General features: G+C 48.4%; 5 protein-coding genes across 5 annotated transcripts; 4 read left to right on the plus strand and 1 right to left on the minus strand.

Moving 5' to 3' along the window:
• Nucleotides 1-3,532: 3,532 nt before the first annotated feature.
• CABS01_03867 (uncharacterized protein) lies at nucleotides 3,533-3,781 on the plus strand (the record flags this gene model as incomplete). The annotated part of the gene is made up of 1 exon (XM_060537239.1): nucleotides 3,533-3,781. One exon carries the CDS (start codon nucleotides 3,533-3,535, stop codon nucleotides 3,779-3,781), a length of 249 nt encoding a protein of 82 aa, XP_060391497.1.
• Nucleotides 3,782-7,278: 3,497 nt separating this feature from the next.
• Nucleotides 7,279-7,848, plus strand: CABS01_03868 (uncharacterized protein; the record flags this gene model as incomplete). The annotated part of the gene is made up of 2 exons (XM_060537240.1): nucleotides 7,279-7,449; nucleotides 7,516-7,848. 2 exons carry the CDS (start codon nucleotides 7,279-7,281, stop codon nucleotides 7,846-7,848), a joined length of 504 nt encoding a protein of 167 aa, XP_060391498.1.
• A 1,126-nt stretch (nucleotides 7,849-8,974) lies between these two features.
• CABS01_03869 (uncharacterized protein) lies at nucleotides 8,975-10,564 on the plus strand (the record flags this gene model as incomplete). The annotated part of the gene is made up of 1 exon (XM_060537241.1): nucleotides 8,975-10,564. One exon carries the CDS (start codon nucleotides 8,975-8,977, stop codon nucleotides 10,562-10,564), a length of 1,590 nt encoding a protein of 529 aa, XP_060391499.1.
• A 2,097-nt stretch (nucleotides 10,565-12,661) lies between these two features.
• CABS01_03870 (uncharacterized protein) lies at nucleotides 12,662-13,193 on the minus strand (the record flags this gene model as incomplete). Its single annotated transcript, XM_060537242.1, has 2 exons — nucleotides 12,662-12,888; nucleotides 12,995-13,193. The coding sequence occupies 2 exons, from the start codon at nucleotides 13,191-13,193 to the stop codon at nucleotides 12,662-12,664; spliced, it is 426 nt and encodes a 141-aa protein (XP_060391500.1).
• Nucleotides 13,194-14,379: 1,186 nt separating this feature from the next.
• On the plus strand, nucleotides 14,380-14,848 carry CABS01_03871 (uncharacterized protein; the record flags this gene model as incomplete). Its single annotated transcript, XM_060537243.1, has 3 exons — nucleotides 14,380-14,423; nucleotides 14,472-14,590; nucleotides 14,643-14,848. 3 exons carry the CDS (start codon nucleotides 14,380-14,382, stop codon nucleotides 14,846-14,848), a joined length of 369 nt encoding a protein of 122 aa, XP_060391501.1.
• Nucleotides 14,849-15,823: the final 975 nt, after the last annotated feature.

The raw sequence follows: 15,823 nt of genomic DNA on the forward strand, positions 1-15,823 counted from the left end.
TGTATCGGTATTCCTGCGTTGGCGATGAAGATGGGAGATGTCATTCATTCAGCACATCTATCCAGGAACAGCGAATCGGCGCAACTGACTCGGCAGCAACCTCGGCATCCTTTCTTGCTCAACTGTCTCACCGTCTTTCTCACTGTAGCACAGCGGACAGCATTTGGACAAACTTGGTGAGCAAACATCACGCGAAGGAACAAACAGGAAGGCAAGCGATATGTTACGCCTGACAAACCGCCGCAACATCGATTACTGATGCCCTTTTTTCCCAGTCTATTTGCGACAGATTCTCCAGCGCCTCGGTAGCAGTTTAAGGTTATCGAGAACGACTGGAATTACGGATTCTCGTACGTAAAGTTCTTGTCATTTCCCCAGGTCCCCGCTGGCTGGAAAAGATGGCGTGGCGCGCGGTGGCACGGTGTCACGACTGACCACCACCACCCTGGGCGACAGCCAAACAATTAAATTGGAATAATTTGTGCTTATTCAAGCATTCATGAATGCCGCCTGGAAATGCCTTCTTCCTCACACAGCAATTCCATATCATAACTGGTAATGATTTTCAATGCGGCAAACAGACATGGGCTTGTTGATGTGGGCAACCTAGAAATTGAATGGATGGATTTGGCCACCACCTCGCGTGGTTTCCGGGACATGGGCATGCGAGATGGCGAAAAAGGTTGCGAGAGCTCCATCCGTGATACCCGGCCGCCGAACCCTTATTCCAGAATATCTTCTGCGGGGTGAGCAGCCAGCGCGCATTCTGATCCGGACGGCTGCAGCGTCTCCTCGGTATCTCGGGTAGGTGAGTGACATCCCAGGAAAGCATGCGGCCTACCTAGCCTTGTGGACCGCCCTGCAAGAGGTCAGCTAAAGAACCAAAGAAGTATGGCATGTCCTAATGATTGCAAGAAATTCGGTCTTTCCCATTGGCCATCTGGCAAGCGGTAGCAGGCAAACCCAGAGATAGGGAATCCCAGCCTGGTACGTTGGTGGTCACTCATCAACCCCACGCAGCTTTCCGCCAGGCTGGTACGCTGGGTCTCTCCCTCTGGATCTCTTGATGGAGCCGACGCACTCACTTTGCGGGCGACACCTTGCCTCTCGGTGACATGTCGTATCTATAGGCACGGTTAACACTTAATGGCAAGTTGCGGGGCGTACAAGTATGTTGGAAGTTGGGATAAGAGACGGCAGTGGCGTTAGTCCGGGTGAACCTGCTCAGGCGAATGGCAGCTTAGTCCTTATCATCTGAGAGCTGATCTATGACATCTTAGGTCCCTTTAGGAGCCGCCACAATCCACTCGGCCGAGGCAAGCCGTTGGTAACGCAGCCGACCTCCTGCTGGTGGTTGCATGATCGAGACACAATTCATCGGACCGGGTTCTACCCGTTCAGCTCAGTCTCGTCCGAAAGGGCAGGTATACGAGCCTCGACAGTGATTTGGTGAAGGATTCAAGACTAGTACGTACCTATCTGCCTGCACTAAAAGCCCAACCACATTCAACCATGATCCACGTAACGTTGCGCATGCCGATCATGAAGCTAGATGACAACATTCTAGCTAAGACTTCTGCTTCTTTCAACAATTTACGTGGCCATGTTTGTTCGCCTCTGCCAAATCCTGCAGCTACGTTTTCCATTTAGCCACCGTGAAGCAATAGATTATCTGGTCGTCGCTGGATAATTGTTCAATCTGACCTTCCTCAATGTACTGAAGGATGCTTCTATTAATGAGCGGCTGCATGGTCTTGGCCAATTGCTTCAAACATGCTTCGGCTTTACAGTACACTGTTATCTAAGATAGTGATGTCTCCCGCTCATTCTACATCCTCACGCAGTTTGCATGATTGTGTTCCAATATATGGTATGATCATCGAGTTTGAGCACTGGTAGCTCTAATCTGGTTCTTGGCGGGGATTCATACAGATTGACTTCGTCGATTGGGAATATAGCAGTGCGTCAGCCGAATGACTGTCTGATAAACCCGAGATCCGTGTGACAGTCAAATAAATGAGACACACGATTCCAGTGCTGAATATGGTCTGCTGAGATGTTTTAGCGCGATCTCTCATGGGGCTCTCAGACTGAGAGTAGTATCTAAAGCTTCATGTACCTGAAGCCATGAAGGATAGGAAAAACTAATAGAATTAATCAATGGTGTCGATATTTCATGCGGAAAATACGTTTGCTATTTTTCGAGTTACAGTTGGGGTGCCCAAGGAGTCGAAATATCGCATCAACTACAAAGAAGCGATAACACAAAGATCTAAATATTTCCTCAGCCTTTCGACTATGGAGAAATCTTTTGACTCGAGGTTATAGCAAAAATGATTTCGGATTAACACTCCATATGTCTCTTGTCTACTTAGTAAGAGACGCACACCTTCCTGCTGTTCCCATTCCGCTGTTAGTGTAATAGAAGCAGTTGGTACGCTACGGCTCTGCCCCTTCAGACACGCCCTGAGTCTACTAGTCAATTTCATATGAAGGCTTCTATAATACTTCAACTGCTTCAAAGTAACGAGATACCTTGCGGATGGTCGTTGCAAGACCTGCACGTGGGATAAGCTTCAGCTTGGCCGTTGAAAACTTGATGTTTGCACGTATCTCCGGCACTACTGGCCTCTTCCCCAAGCTAATTCATAGCGTTACGGTCGAAGCCTTCGGAATTACCTCTAAGAAACGGTGTTTAAGCTATCAGGGTTGCGTTTGGCCGGACTACTTTGCCTGTCGCCAAACCTGTCTCCCTTAGCCCGATGTCAGTAGGGGCGCAGGTCTGACTGTCCACTTGAGTGGTCGGGCTTATCAAGGTAGGGTGCCGGAGGGCTCTTCGTGATGAATATGAGAGCGTCTAGATGAGCCCTTTTCACACTGCCATCAAACTTTTGTGACATAGGCAAAATGACTGCAAAGAACATTCTTTGTTCATCAGACTTTGAAGCATTGTAGCAAGTGTCATAGGCTGTGTACAGGAAGGTGATGCCAAGAGAAGACAAGACTCACAAGAGAAGCCTTACTGTTGACAAGATCTCTCACACCATTGAGACAGACATCCGGGTAATGAAGCCAAGAGATGCTTGGCAGCAAAGTTCACTAACACTGCGCAAAGGGATGCGGACTTTTGCCATGACCAGGACCCCGGGTTTCTGCCTGACAACCTTGTCTCCTTTCTTTCCCATGGTGGACAAAGTTGACAACATCTTTGGAAAGTGGCACTCTCATGGACACCATGAGGTTGAAACCCTACCATACAGGTTACGGAGATTGCTCTTCCAGGATATACAAGTCGAAAGCACCTCTGCTGGCATTCATTTATGCTCACCAGCTAAACCACCCATTCCTCTCACTCACATAACCTGGCCGATTCTTCGCACCAATCCTCGGCTCCTGCCCCGTCCCTCACCAGCAATCCGATCAGCATATTCTCACAACGCAGCTGGTCATTGGTTCCAATTTCCCTCACATCTATAACCACCGCAACAACCTTTCTCCACTCATCCCTCTAACATACAAATCAGTCATCACAATGGGTTGCGGATGCTCCAGAGAACTCACTCCTTCCGAGGCTGCCATCGAGGAGAGAGATGTCGCCAGCCTCGAAATGGCCCAGAAACTCGAGTGGTACGCCCTTCTGGAACGCGGAGTATCAGAGAAGAGAAAGAAGGAAAAGATGAAGGAGTATAGAAGGGACTGGAAAGACTTCAACGGCCGCAGGCCCCGCGGGTTTTGGGGCGACTCTCCCAACTATCGAGGAATCCACGTCAACTTCCCTTAACGCAACCTCAACGACACATTATTCTTAGGGTCACGTAATAACCTTCGCGAGACCTAGTCTCCGGAATAGAACCTCATATCATCCCAAGATCACTACAGCAACATTTCATGAGAGCACAGTACGGGGCTATGCGGGTCTCCCGTCTCATGACGAAAGTTGTACCGAGAAAGCTCAATGACCTTCACCGCATTCGGTTCTCAAGGCACAGCACCGTACCGACTATCCAGGTTCACTGTCCTCAACATGACCGTGGCAACACGAAACTCTGAATCTCGTCCCTACCACCAAAGTCGAACTGAAACGAGTTTTCGCGGTCAATGAGAGTTTCTACGACTTAAACATCGCTTCAGTGCATCATGATGTTGCGGATTGCCAAGACAAAGTTATATACTAGGTTAAAGGTACATGTACCTAACTTGAACCTAAGGTACCTTATGGCAGGATACATGCCGCAAGGGGTCTTTCGGGGTTATCGGGGCTTCCAGATCTCGCAGATGAATCCTGAATGTCATACTATACGGGGTCGTTGGGAATTGCTAGGCACGTCTGGGCTGTATTGAACAAAGTAGACGGAATCAACGCAATACATGAACGATCCTCTTATGATTCTTTCCAAGTGCATTACATCTCGAAGAAACGAATGTTAGTTACATTCGGCCCATTAACTCATGAATTTCCAGCTTCTCTACTGAACACCAGTCGAGACTCCCATTACTGAATGCCTCACCTTATCTTGAGGGTCTCCATAGCATTCAACTGAGCCATTTACGGTCCCAATAGTATTAGAATAAATGGGGCAACTCAGTAAAAGTTTTAAATGCCATATTACTTTGGCCAACGAAACATGGCATCCAGATTCTTGCATCTCAAACCAACAATCGGGCTCCATACGGGCTGTGTAAGTGATGGCTCACAAATCGCGCACGTAAGATAGGGCAGCATGTCACGTAATAATACTGGTTACTGCCCTGAGTTCTATTCTACCACCCAAACAAGGTATGGAATTAGTTGCTGCAAGAACTCGAGGCTCGAAGGTCATTTGATAAACTCCTTGGAACACTAAACAAGCCGCATGTCGTTGGCTCAATGCGCTCGCAGGGCTGTCCATCTTTTGCATGCAGCCAACGAAATGGTCGATTGCCTCGGCCGGCCTAGGTCAAACCGGCATTCGCTGCCCCGCCATACTTTTGCACGTGCTCCGATCCACGGCACCCGACAGAAGGATCCCGGCCCCGGTCATCGCCCCGCCAAGCGCTCTCGCATCGCGAGTACGAAAACGGAAATCGGCGCGGACGAACATCAGCTCCATCGTGGGGTAATGACTTAGAAATGAGAGAGTCGGTACAGATCTTAGTAGAAATAGCACGCCCTGATGCTGCTTGCTATATGTCAACACAATCAGCTGCAAAGGTGGAATTTAGTTCTCTCAACTCCATTCCATTGAAGCTTACTGTGGTCTGGCGTTATCATCTTTCAGAAACCCCAACCTCTCCTCGAGCCTTTGGAATGGAACCTCAGACCCGAGGTTTGGCAATTTGAATTCCATGTTCACATATTGTTCTGTAGAGTAAGGCTGCTTGGAATCCTCAGTACAACCCAAGGACCGGGAGACTGACGGCACCATAACCCGACTGCTGTATTAATCCAATGTTGGAAGAACAGCAGGCTGCAGACTCAGAGCTGACTTCTATAAGTAAGCTGCCAGGCCGTTGAGATTGTGTCTCCGCGCAGACTGCCTAGGCAACCAATAGGAGGACGTTTGAGATCAAGGGGACTTGTCCACTGACTGCAAGTAGTCGAACTAATTCATGTCTCAACTGTCTAAGATGATTCAATTGGATTGGATTAGACATTACTTAAGCTTATATGTCTAACCCAAATCCCGGGCCTTCACTGAGCAAGTTGCCAGCACTATGGCTCATCCGGGATACAGCTTGATAGACCTTTAAGCGACTTGCTAGTTTGAACCAGCTCAGTTGCTGAGCCTCAGACCTCCGTCCACTGTAAGTTTGATGCCTTTTACATTTCTCTAGCCTGTTCCCAAGGAAGATGACACAACCACTCCACTAAACATCTAGGTACTTAATTCTCTAATTCTTTAGGTATCGGAATTTGTGAGGTTCTAAACTTCCAAGAATCATACAATTTTCACAACCTGACCATCTCTCCATACGCCAAGTATCTATCGATCTACTAGCCCAACTACCTGATATGAAACCAATCCAAGAATGTGTATGGAGTTGACATCTTCAAGTGCGCCGCAATAATATCTCCGCTCGGTGCTCTATCAATCCTATGAATGAGAATTCGAGAGCCTCCCCTCGTAATCGCTTCATGTAAGACAGTGGTTGATTGTCACGTCGATCAATTGAGCACGAAAGCAAGATGTAACCGCAAAGCGTAGGATGGTTCGGAGATGGGTGCGTGCGCCACGTAGGGGACTTCGGACTCGGACTCGGACCGTACTTGACTAAGAATATCAAGATCCATTGGAGCTTTGATACATCGCGTAGACAGGCGGCAAGCAGCAGCATTTCATGCTGCTACGCTTGTCAAATTAGATGTTGCTACTACATTATGCCTTGCGTATTGTGAACTGTCAAGAAGGCCGTCGGCGAGCACGTGGTGTTGTTTACTTGAACAAAGTACGTGCAAGAATATTTAGAGTTGCGAAACCACGTGAATTGTCCCCAGTAGGCCGAGGCAGTGAGCTTCTGGTTACAGAGAGAAACACCCACGCCCCGCCACAGCCAAGGAAGCATCCTACTAACAATTCATGCTAACAACGACAAGGCTGTACGACCTGGGGCAATTCGACGAATTGTCGACGTTGGGGGAACAGTGGGGTAGGATTCGGTATGTTTTCTCATAATAGTTACCAAAGACTAATGCTACGATCGCCGGCCGCGTGGGCGATGCATGTTGACCGCTGGCCGAATGATCGACGAATCCTTGCCCAACATCTTCCCTGTCCCAGCTGCACATCACACTTCCTTTCACGTTCGCATAATTGTCTTCGGGAAAGGCAGTTTCTGTCTTGAACCTGTTTTTCGGGACGTCTCGCCAGAAAAGGACCCATCAAAGAGTTTCCCTGGGTTCTGTCCGGGGGCTCATCAGAGGCGGAGGATCGCTGGGCGGCCTCCGCATCGTTTCATGTTTCGAAGCCAGACCCTGGGCCACATCTCCCAAATCGCCGGGCGCTTGAAGCTGAGGCTCTCTGAACACGTCATAGCTCAGGGCTCCCCCAGATCTGCTTGGTTCATGCTCTAGGGGTCAGCTACCCTTTTGGATTGGCAGAAGTGTGTATGGTCCGAGGTAAACAACGGCATGTGAATCACGATGATTTGATTCTATGGATCATAAAAAGGCTTCAGTTGCGCCTGCACCAAGCCATCGTAGAGTATCACTATCACCATCATACCTCGAGTCAACAGCATTTCAACGTACCAACACATCCCAGAATTAACTTTGACCACAGTCAATACACAACCAGCAAAATGTCTTTCGCCGATCTTTCCAAGAGCTTGAGCGACATCGAGCGCAAGGTCAACAAGTCGATCAAGATTCTCGGCAAGGGCAATGACATGAACTACAAGGATGCCATCAAGCTGGGCACCAAGTCGAACTCAATCGTCAGCACGATCAACAAGGGTATCAAGGACTACTCGGTGAGTTCCCGTTTTCTTTCGTCTCTGTCAAGAGACTGCTGGAATTAACCCCTAAATCAATGACAGACCTTCACTCCCTCCGAAGACGAAGCCAAGAAGCTTCTGGGCCAGATGAACACCATCGTCGACCTCACCGAGACTCAGCTTAATGCCATGGTATCGAACCAGGCTCGCTTCGAGAGCTTGAAGGTCGGTGGCCTCGTGAAGAAGAACGTCACCAAGACCGAGGCTGCGGGCAAGGAGCTCTCTGCGGTTATGATTTCCAAGGCCCCTGCTAGCATCAAGGGAGATGCTGAGGCGCTTGAGAAGAGGCGTGAGGCTGCATTCAGCAAGGCATCTGGAGCTTTTGCTGGGTCCACAGGCGGCGAGGACGAGCAACTCGGAGACGATTCCGACTAAGGGTATAATAGCTCCGAGCTTACAATACATAGTGGCTGTGTAAATAAGAGTCTACCCTTTCGCAATTTTGACAATGGCTCGCGCATGGGATTTCCAAGTGCATTTTCATCAATTAGCCCGATGGGTCCGCTATACAGTGTTGAATTACTACTACCTTGCAGTGATGATGGATTTGAAGATCAATGTCGTCACATGTAACGAAATGCGTGGTTGTTGGCGATAGCACCAACCTGGTGTGACGCAGCGTGAGCCTGGACCACTTTGCGTCACGTCAAGGTCTTTAGACGATACGGTACGGCCCGCGGATCCGAGTGTTAGTAGGACAGGGCAATTCGACTGACTCGAGGTTCAGTTCAGGTCCGCTGCTTTTAATGATCATCAACACAAACCTTTTTGCTCTCAACCAATAGGGTAAAATAGCATCATGCGGCGGGAATACGATAGGCGTGCTCATGGTTGGAATTCATTTTCCTTGAATGCTATTAATAGGTAAGGTAAGCTGACGATATCATTATCGTAGTGGTTCAATTGGAGAAGAAAGTATGACCTTGGCTGTCAGGTTCATTGAACTGGCGGAAGAGAAATCAGGTAATAGCTGAAGAATCACAAGTCAAATAGTCAAAGATGACTTCCAAAGATCAAAGCTTCGATAATCCGACATTAGTAGAACTCATTGACCTGATGTTGTGTGGTTGGAGATGTGATGGAAAAAAGAAAAGACAGGGTGCTTGAGCTAAACCAGTAAAGCTTAGGTTCAATCTGGACCTTGGGATCTTCTTGGGAGGAGCACCGGTAAGAGGCACCCAAAAGTAAGGGGCACTCCATTTTCCATAGTTAAGCAATTAATAGGCTACATAGGGGCACCCGTGACGGCAGCAACACTTCCAGATTACCAAGCTATGCGCCCAAATAGGTTAAATGGTGTGCCTTGTATTGAAAGCTGGGGTGCTTATTACCGGTGCTCCTTGTATGGTTGGAGCGCGCGCCAAGTCGTGGCTGCCTAGTGAATATCGGGTCTAAGCCGGAGAGGGGTTTGGTTAATTCATGTTCCTCCAGAGCCATTGAGGTCATGGCAGCTTCTTATTGACCTCGCCATCAATGCATCATTGTGCTCAACCACATCGAAATGGAGACCCTTCCTCAAGAATTGGTCGATGATATTGTTTCTTATTTATTACCGCAGCAGCGCCCCGAAGCAACATTGAAGCCTTATGATACGCGCATGAGACCAATATGGCCCATCGCCCCGATAGCCACAGTCTCGCGTCGACTACAAGCCGCCGTGGAGAAAGCCACGTTCAGATCTTTGAAGATTACCAGCGACGAATTTCCGAAGTTCATTGAGCTTCTCACTCCGGCTAGGCGATACCATCTGACCAGCTTGATCGTCACCATCACTCTTCCGCCTTACGATGACGCTGCATCCCACAGAGCGGAATCGCCCGAAGAACGGCTTATCAATGACAAGTGCTACAGTAATGGCATAAGAACACTATTCCAAACTCTTCGAGGTTGGGAAGATGAAGATGTCAAGATAATCAGCTGTCCCCTTGCGTTATTTATCAACCACCCAGAATCGCCTTCCGATACGCCATGGCCGACCAAGTATGTTCCTTGGGGTGAGATGTATCCCGAGGAGGACGGGATTTACGAGGGCCGGTTCTTGCATTCTTTCATTGAACTGAGAGAATGTCAGCTCCTCCCGGATCTGGCGAGAATCAAACAGCTCACAATGATTCAACCAGAGGAGAGGTATGGCTACCGGAACACCTACCCCAAGGTGCCTATACTACTTGCCTCAAAGATGCCAAATTTGGAACGCTTCAAGCTATTCATGAATGACGATGAAAAGAGATTCGACGAAATACGAATCAACAACCGGAACGAAGCGGCGCAGGCTATTCGAGAGCTGTCACTGCCGTTACTGAGGAAAGCCGAATTTGAGTTCTTTCAGAGACGATATCGAAACGAGAGAGCAATGCCGCCAGCGTTGCATGAGCTCGGAGCCCCAGACCCGTTGAGCTCTGCTATCTGCGCATTTTCACAAAATCTCGTAGATCTGAGTGTCACCGGCTCCTTTGACGACTCCCTCCTCAGACCTATGCAGGGCCTGAGCAAGACGTCATGGCCCAACCTCAGATTTCTCGACGTTAACATGCACGCCACTTCCCCTTCAGGAACCTGGTACTTCAAAAAGGCAGACGGAAGCCCTGATCACCGGCCCTACACCCACAGCTCCAACACAAACAACGCCCACTCAGATCTGCACAACGAAGAGTTCAGCTTCGTAGAGGAAGCCGCCTACGCGCGTATGACTCCGGTAGAAGTCTTCCGCTGCAAACCTGACGACGCCTACATCGTGCCTTTCATCGATGCGTATGCTAACGCGCTGAAGGCGATGCCTACGCTTACCTCCGCGGCGCTGAACTTCCAGCTCGAGTACGAGGCCGAGGAGGATGAACCCAGCTGGATGTGTATTGCGTACTTTGCGCCCTGTCGCACGGCTCCAAAGCACCCGCCAAGATTGTTGTGTCCGAAATGCAACAGAGGCGTGACACGCCAGCTGGTGAAGTTGTACCTAGACTGGGAGCCAAGCGAGGAGCTGGCGGCTAAGCTGCGTGCGATTGGAGACGAGGTTTACGAGGCGCCGATGGTGGAGAAGACCATGGCCCAGTTTATGGATCAGCATGAGTGGGTTAATAACGAAGAGTCTTGATAACGGAAAGAAGTTCCTTCCTTGACTCGCAAGCAAAAGCACTATATGTCCTGGACAATAGCTACTGCCTAGAGGTGATTAGCGCAGCTTCATGGGCCATTGCAAGAACCCGTTAGTCTCCATATAGCAGATGAATGCATCGTATCATCTTCCACTACGTTTATTGCCGTAATGACTATTGATTGGTTGAGACCTCAGACCAGATCTCATATATAGATGCGTCCCTCGAACGTTTAAGGTAGGTGCAGAGTAAGACCCCAACTCATATTTAGGCATGTCATGTCTAATGACAACCCGTGACTGAGTTGATGCAGGTATATTCAACCCTCCTGATGATTCTTAACAGCATTATGACTTCGATTGAAAAGTCTTGCGACAGTAGATTACATGACCTGTAAGCAGGAGCTAGGCGACAGCCCAAAACTTCAAAGAATCGAACACGATCACTTCGAGGCGCCATGTCCTTTGTAAGTCAGTTGCCCCAGGCTCCAACCTCACTTCCTTTCTCCATGACCTTGGGTCCTCGTACTTACATTAGAAAAGACGCACTCGTTCACAAAAGAGCACTTGAAGTCCCTGCAGAGTCTCAACGGCCGATGTGAGCAAATGCAATCCATAGATAATGACCCATTGGCAGATTTTACTCCAATCATCTGACTGCGCTTAATGCCTCGGAAAAGTCAGTCTATCAAAGAAGTAAGAAGAAAAGCTTCACAGGTGATCAAACACGGGGTGTCTCTGGAGATGGCCCGACATAGAGCCAAGGCCCAAAACAAAAGCGCGCAATAGCAAGTAAGCATATCTGATACGTAGGCAAGGAACTGGTGCTATTTTGCCTTCCCTTGCTTGCTGCTTTCTTCAGAGACACGATTTCAAGTCATGTTATAGGGTGCACTATACTCGAGACAAAGATGGGACGGTCAAAACACTGGAGAATATGGCTGTTGGTATCCCTATTACAGGGTAGTTGGTTCGAACCGTGGGTTGACGAAGAGATCAATTGAACTATATGAATATCTGCGTAGTAGGTGTAAAAAGGAGGTTCCAACCGTAGGTTGGGCTGGCTACGATAATCGTAAATAGGGCCCCCAATTGGCCCCTGCGCAGTCGGCTGTATGCCGCGGTCGAATTGGACTTCCAATCCGACAATGGCCCATCTGGACGGCAGTCTATGCCTGCTGTGGAGGACGAGGTTCCTTTGGGTGTCGTGTACCAAACAATTTTGAAAGCATAATATAATCACCCAAATGACTCGCCTATGAGATGAACGATATCTCACTCTGTTCAAGTAGAAACCAATTTGCGGTAGACTCTCGGCAACATTATCGACGCGATGCTTGGTTGTGGTGACTTGATCCCACGTGAGGCTTTCATCACTGTCAAGAAGGTCAGCACAACTTCCATTCATACGGGTTATTCGGCTCAATTGCCTTGTTACCGAGCATCTTCAGAGAATATGTTTTATCTCCAGTCTGAATTGATATTTTCTATGCCGAGAGACCGGTAGGCGCAGCCATTTGTCTCGCAATGCGTTGAATTCCCACGCTTCATGAGCTCTTCCAAATACCAGTTTCATCAAGGTGGATACACAAAAAATTGGGAGTTAGTTCCGAACATCATCAAGAAGTCACTTTTCTTGCAAAGAACAAATCAGTTGAGCTTCCTCGAACTATCTACAAGGTGGGTGTGTGGCTTAGAGGTTTAAGGTTTGTAAGACGTGATCCCTGGCGTAGATCGGACTTGGATCTTGTCGTGGGTGCTTACCTCACCCCCAGCGCCGAAACAGCCTCTAGTTCGTCTGGTCGATGAGGAAAGAGTGGATCTATGTGAGGTTATACCCAGTCATACCCGTCACAGAGCACGTCGAGATTTCCCAGAAGGGCAGAGGGAGTTGTTGGAGCAAGGGGCTTGTGTGGCCAATTGTTATACATATTTGCACTTATCTTAGAGATTTCCAACGTCCAACACCGGATACTAGAACATGGCTAACGGGAAATAAGTCTGAAGCAGCGTTTTTGACTCTAAGAAAACAAAACACGCCTTTACGAAAGGTCGCTGAGAAACGACTTAGGAGTGAGCCTGGAAAAACTAAGTCATCTAGACTCTCGCGATAGTGAAGAAGTACTCCATGGTGGAATCGATAACGAAGCTGAAATCAACGCTCTGCTCTCGGACACTCATAGTGCCGTCACGAACACAGCCCTCAGTGCCTCCACGTCTCCAGCTAAAGTTCCATCGGAATTCTTCGCCAAGGATGTGGAAAAGCGGATTGAATCGGAGGCGAACGCGGCCATGGAATTGACCGAGGTTGTCAGTAGTCCATGCTTAGAATTAGACATGACGATTGCCAGTTGCTTGTCCCCAATTGGTTGGAGCTACGCCCCTAGCAGCCTCAATGTTGAGGAAGCGGGACAAGTTGTCAGGTCTGACGGGGGGAGGCGGATTGTAGCCTTTGAAGCAGATATCGATCCCGCTTGTCGATGGAGTTCAGGTTGTCGACTTCATCTGCGACGGTGACAGACGTGTTGGCGACCTCCATCTTGACCAAAGGTCTGTCGGTAGGAAAAGCAGAGGCGCCAAGCATGTAGCCAGTGGCGGCAAAGACAATTGCAAGAGATTGATGATGCATTTTGTAAAGAGTGGACGAACAAGTCTAGTTCTGAAGTTCTGAGTGTAATAATCAAGGGGGAAAGTTGTCAATGCAGCATGTATGTTGAGCTCGCTTCTCTGTTGGACTGACAGTGGGAGGTCAACTTTTATCTAGGACTATTCAAACCAGATGTCCGATATCTCAGGAATTCCGTGTGCATTAACAGATCATTCTTTTGATTGTACATTTACCAAAGTTTCTCATCAACTGAAAGCTTAATTATCACATTCAAAGACTTTCTCTTGAGCAGCCCAGGACTAAGCAGAATTTCTAGTACTGCAGCCTTGTTTTTTGAAAGGCATGACTGGAATTGAGCCTCGTGTTAATCTAAAGATCAATAGACTCAAGTCTAATCCCAATGTCTCTGCAGGGCTGCAGTCTTTCGAGACCGTCGAAATCGAGATTTTATATCACCGCACCATACCGACCTCACCTTGACTCACCCGACCATACGGAGTACTCCGTACTCGGAGAAAACCGACCTCAGACCTACTCTATCTACTTCCTGCCCGGACCATTATATTGCCTTCCTGCCCAGATTGTCGTATTACCGATCCGAATCTAGCCTAATGTCGAACCCTCACCCAATCTCCATGCACCATCATATCCGAAGTCACGGAGTCAGTTTTCTCAGGAGATAGTCGGGTGACCTGCATCCTCGTCGAAGCCAGTAATCATAATGGCTAGTCCACATCGACTCGGTCCTCAAATCAACGAATTCTCTGCATTTAATCTCCTTTATCCATTATAATTCGGTTAATCCGTGTCCTTTTTATCCTTTTTACTTGGCAGATATATGTCAGAAGTCTCGGCGGGTCCTTCCTATTTATCTTGGCAAAGGGACTTGACGCATCACCGTCCTGATTTTCTAAACCTTCAATAAGAGTAATTTGAGGAATATTGGGGACAAACAGTAGCAGGGAAGATACTCTAGCGGAGGCGGCCTAAAGACGGAAACTCAAAGACGTGACGCAATTTTATGAACTGGAATATGATTTGTGAGATTGACGTAGGATACAGACGCAGCAAAGGGCCGGCAGCAAACTTTCGTGCAGATTATATAAGGCTAACCGATTTCTCTCTCAACTAGCCACCTAGTCACTTTAGAGCATTGCGTTCGAAACTCGCAACCATTCCCTAACATTCCAATACTCGACTCCAGAAGATGCAGTTCTTTACTCACGTACTCGCTATCTCTGGCGCTTTAGTTAAGCTCACTACCTTGGGCTCTTCCCAGAAGTTAACGTTCCTATCTAGTTCTTTCGCTTCGGCCGATCTTCACACTTACTGCGCTTGTCAAGGTGGTACTGACCTCCCCATCCATGTCTACGCAACTCAACGTGTACATGATCAAAACCAGGAGGTTTTGAAGTGGGGTACGTTCACCGTATACCGTTCCCGTCTTGATTTGTGGCTGATCAATCTTAGGCCAAGATGCCCCTGGTATATGGCTCGGGCACGCGTCGGGGCTAGGTCCTCGCTTCGGTGGTTCTTTCGTCGAACGCAAGGTCGGCAGAATTGACGGCAAATGGATGTACAACCAATGCCATCTCTACGGAGGCTTGGACTCCACTTGCTTTGAGTGCTCGCGGGTTCAGATGAACGGCAAGGATAAGAATTGCACCCAGAGCTAAATTGGATCTTTTCGTTGGGACATGGTTAACTATCGAGATCCATTGCAGGTAGAAACAATGGACTGAGTGGGGCAGAGATGTTGTGGGGATGGACAAGTCGATAGATCTTTGGATGGAAATCTACTAAAGTATCTTAAGAAGAAGCATTGTTTCACGCTCTGAACTACTAACCTCCTAACTGCCAGCCTACGAAGTAATACAATAGAGAACTCAATATTACTAGACTTATATGTTGCTACGAGCAGTCTGCCCTTGTCTTGCCGAAAGCTGCCTTGGCTCTCTGCAAAGCCTGCACAAAGTGTGTCTTTTTCCGAAGAGAGATTGTTATTACGTTTCAACCTTACCGTTGTGGTTTCCTTCTCTGGCCTAACAGGCGCAAAAAAAAATGAACTTAACGGGATCAGGCTTTCTATGAAGATCACACGATACGGTACAAATTTCTAATTACACGGTACGCCCAACATGCGCCAGGAACACGCTGAACTCAACATAGTATTTCCGATACGAAAGTCGCCATATTACCACGTGCTATAAATCGTGACATTTCTTCCGCAAATCATCTAGTCTGCAGGGTGGCAGTGTCGTGCGTCAGAACAGATGCAGAACTTCTCGGAACTTCTAGAAGAAATGGAATTTCTCAATGGCGGTTAGACGCCGGGGTCATTTCAAGTGGCTCTTCCTCACCTCTTGAAGCAGGGAGATCCGAGATCGGGTTTGGTACCATCGATTGCTGGAAACAAGCATGACCTCCTTGCAGAGCAGTAAATTCACAGCACGCAAACCGGAAACCTCAGCATCCTATGCGCTAAAAAAGCTTGGGCTGGACTAAGGAGTTGGGCTCCGTTCATCCCGTCCCGGAACCTGACTCGAGAATGAGCGATACTCGCAGAACATCTCTGAGGTTGTCTGTGGTTGCGATGATAGAGTTCGACAAGATGCGAGAGACCGTCTGGGAACTGGTGTGGACGCCGTCTC

The sequence above is a fragment of the Colletotrichum abscissum genome (assembly GCF_030869225.1).
Source record: "Colletotrichum abscissum strain IMI 504890 chromosome Unknown Scaffold_7.1, whole genome shotgun sequence".
Taxonomy (NCBI): Eukaryota; Fungi; Ascomycota; class Sordariomycetes; order Glomerellales; family Glomerellaceae; genus Colletotrichum; species Colletotrichum abscissum.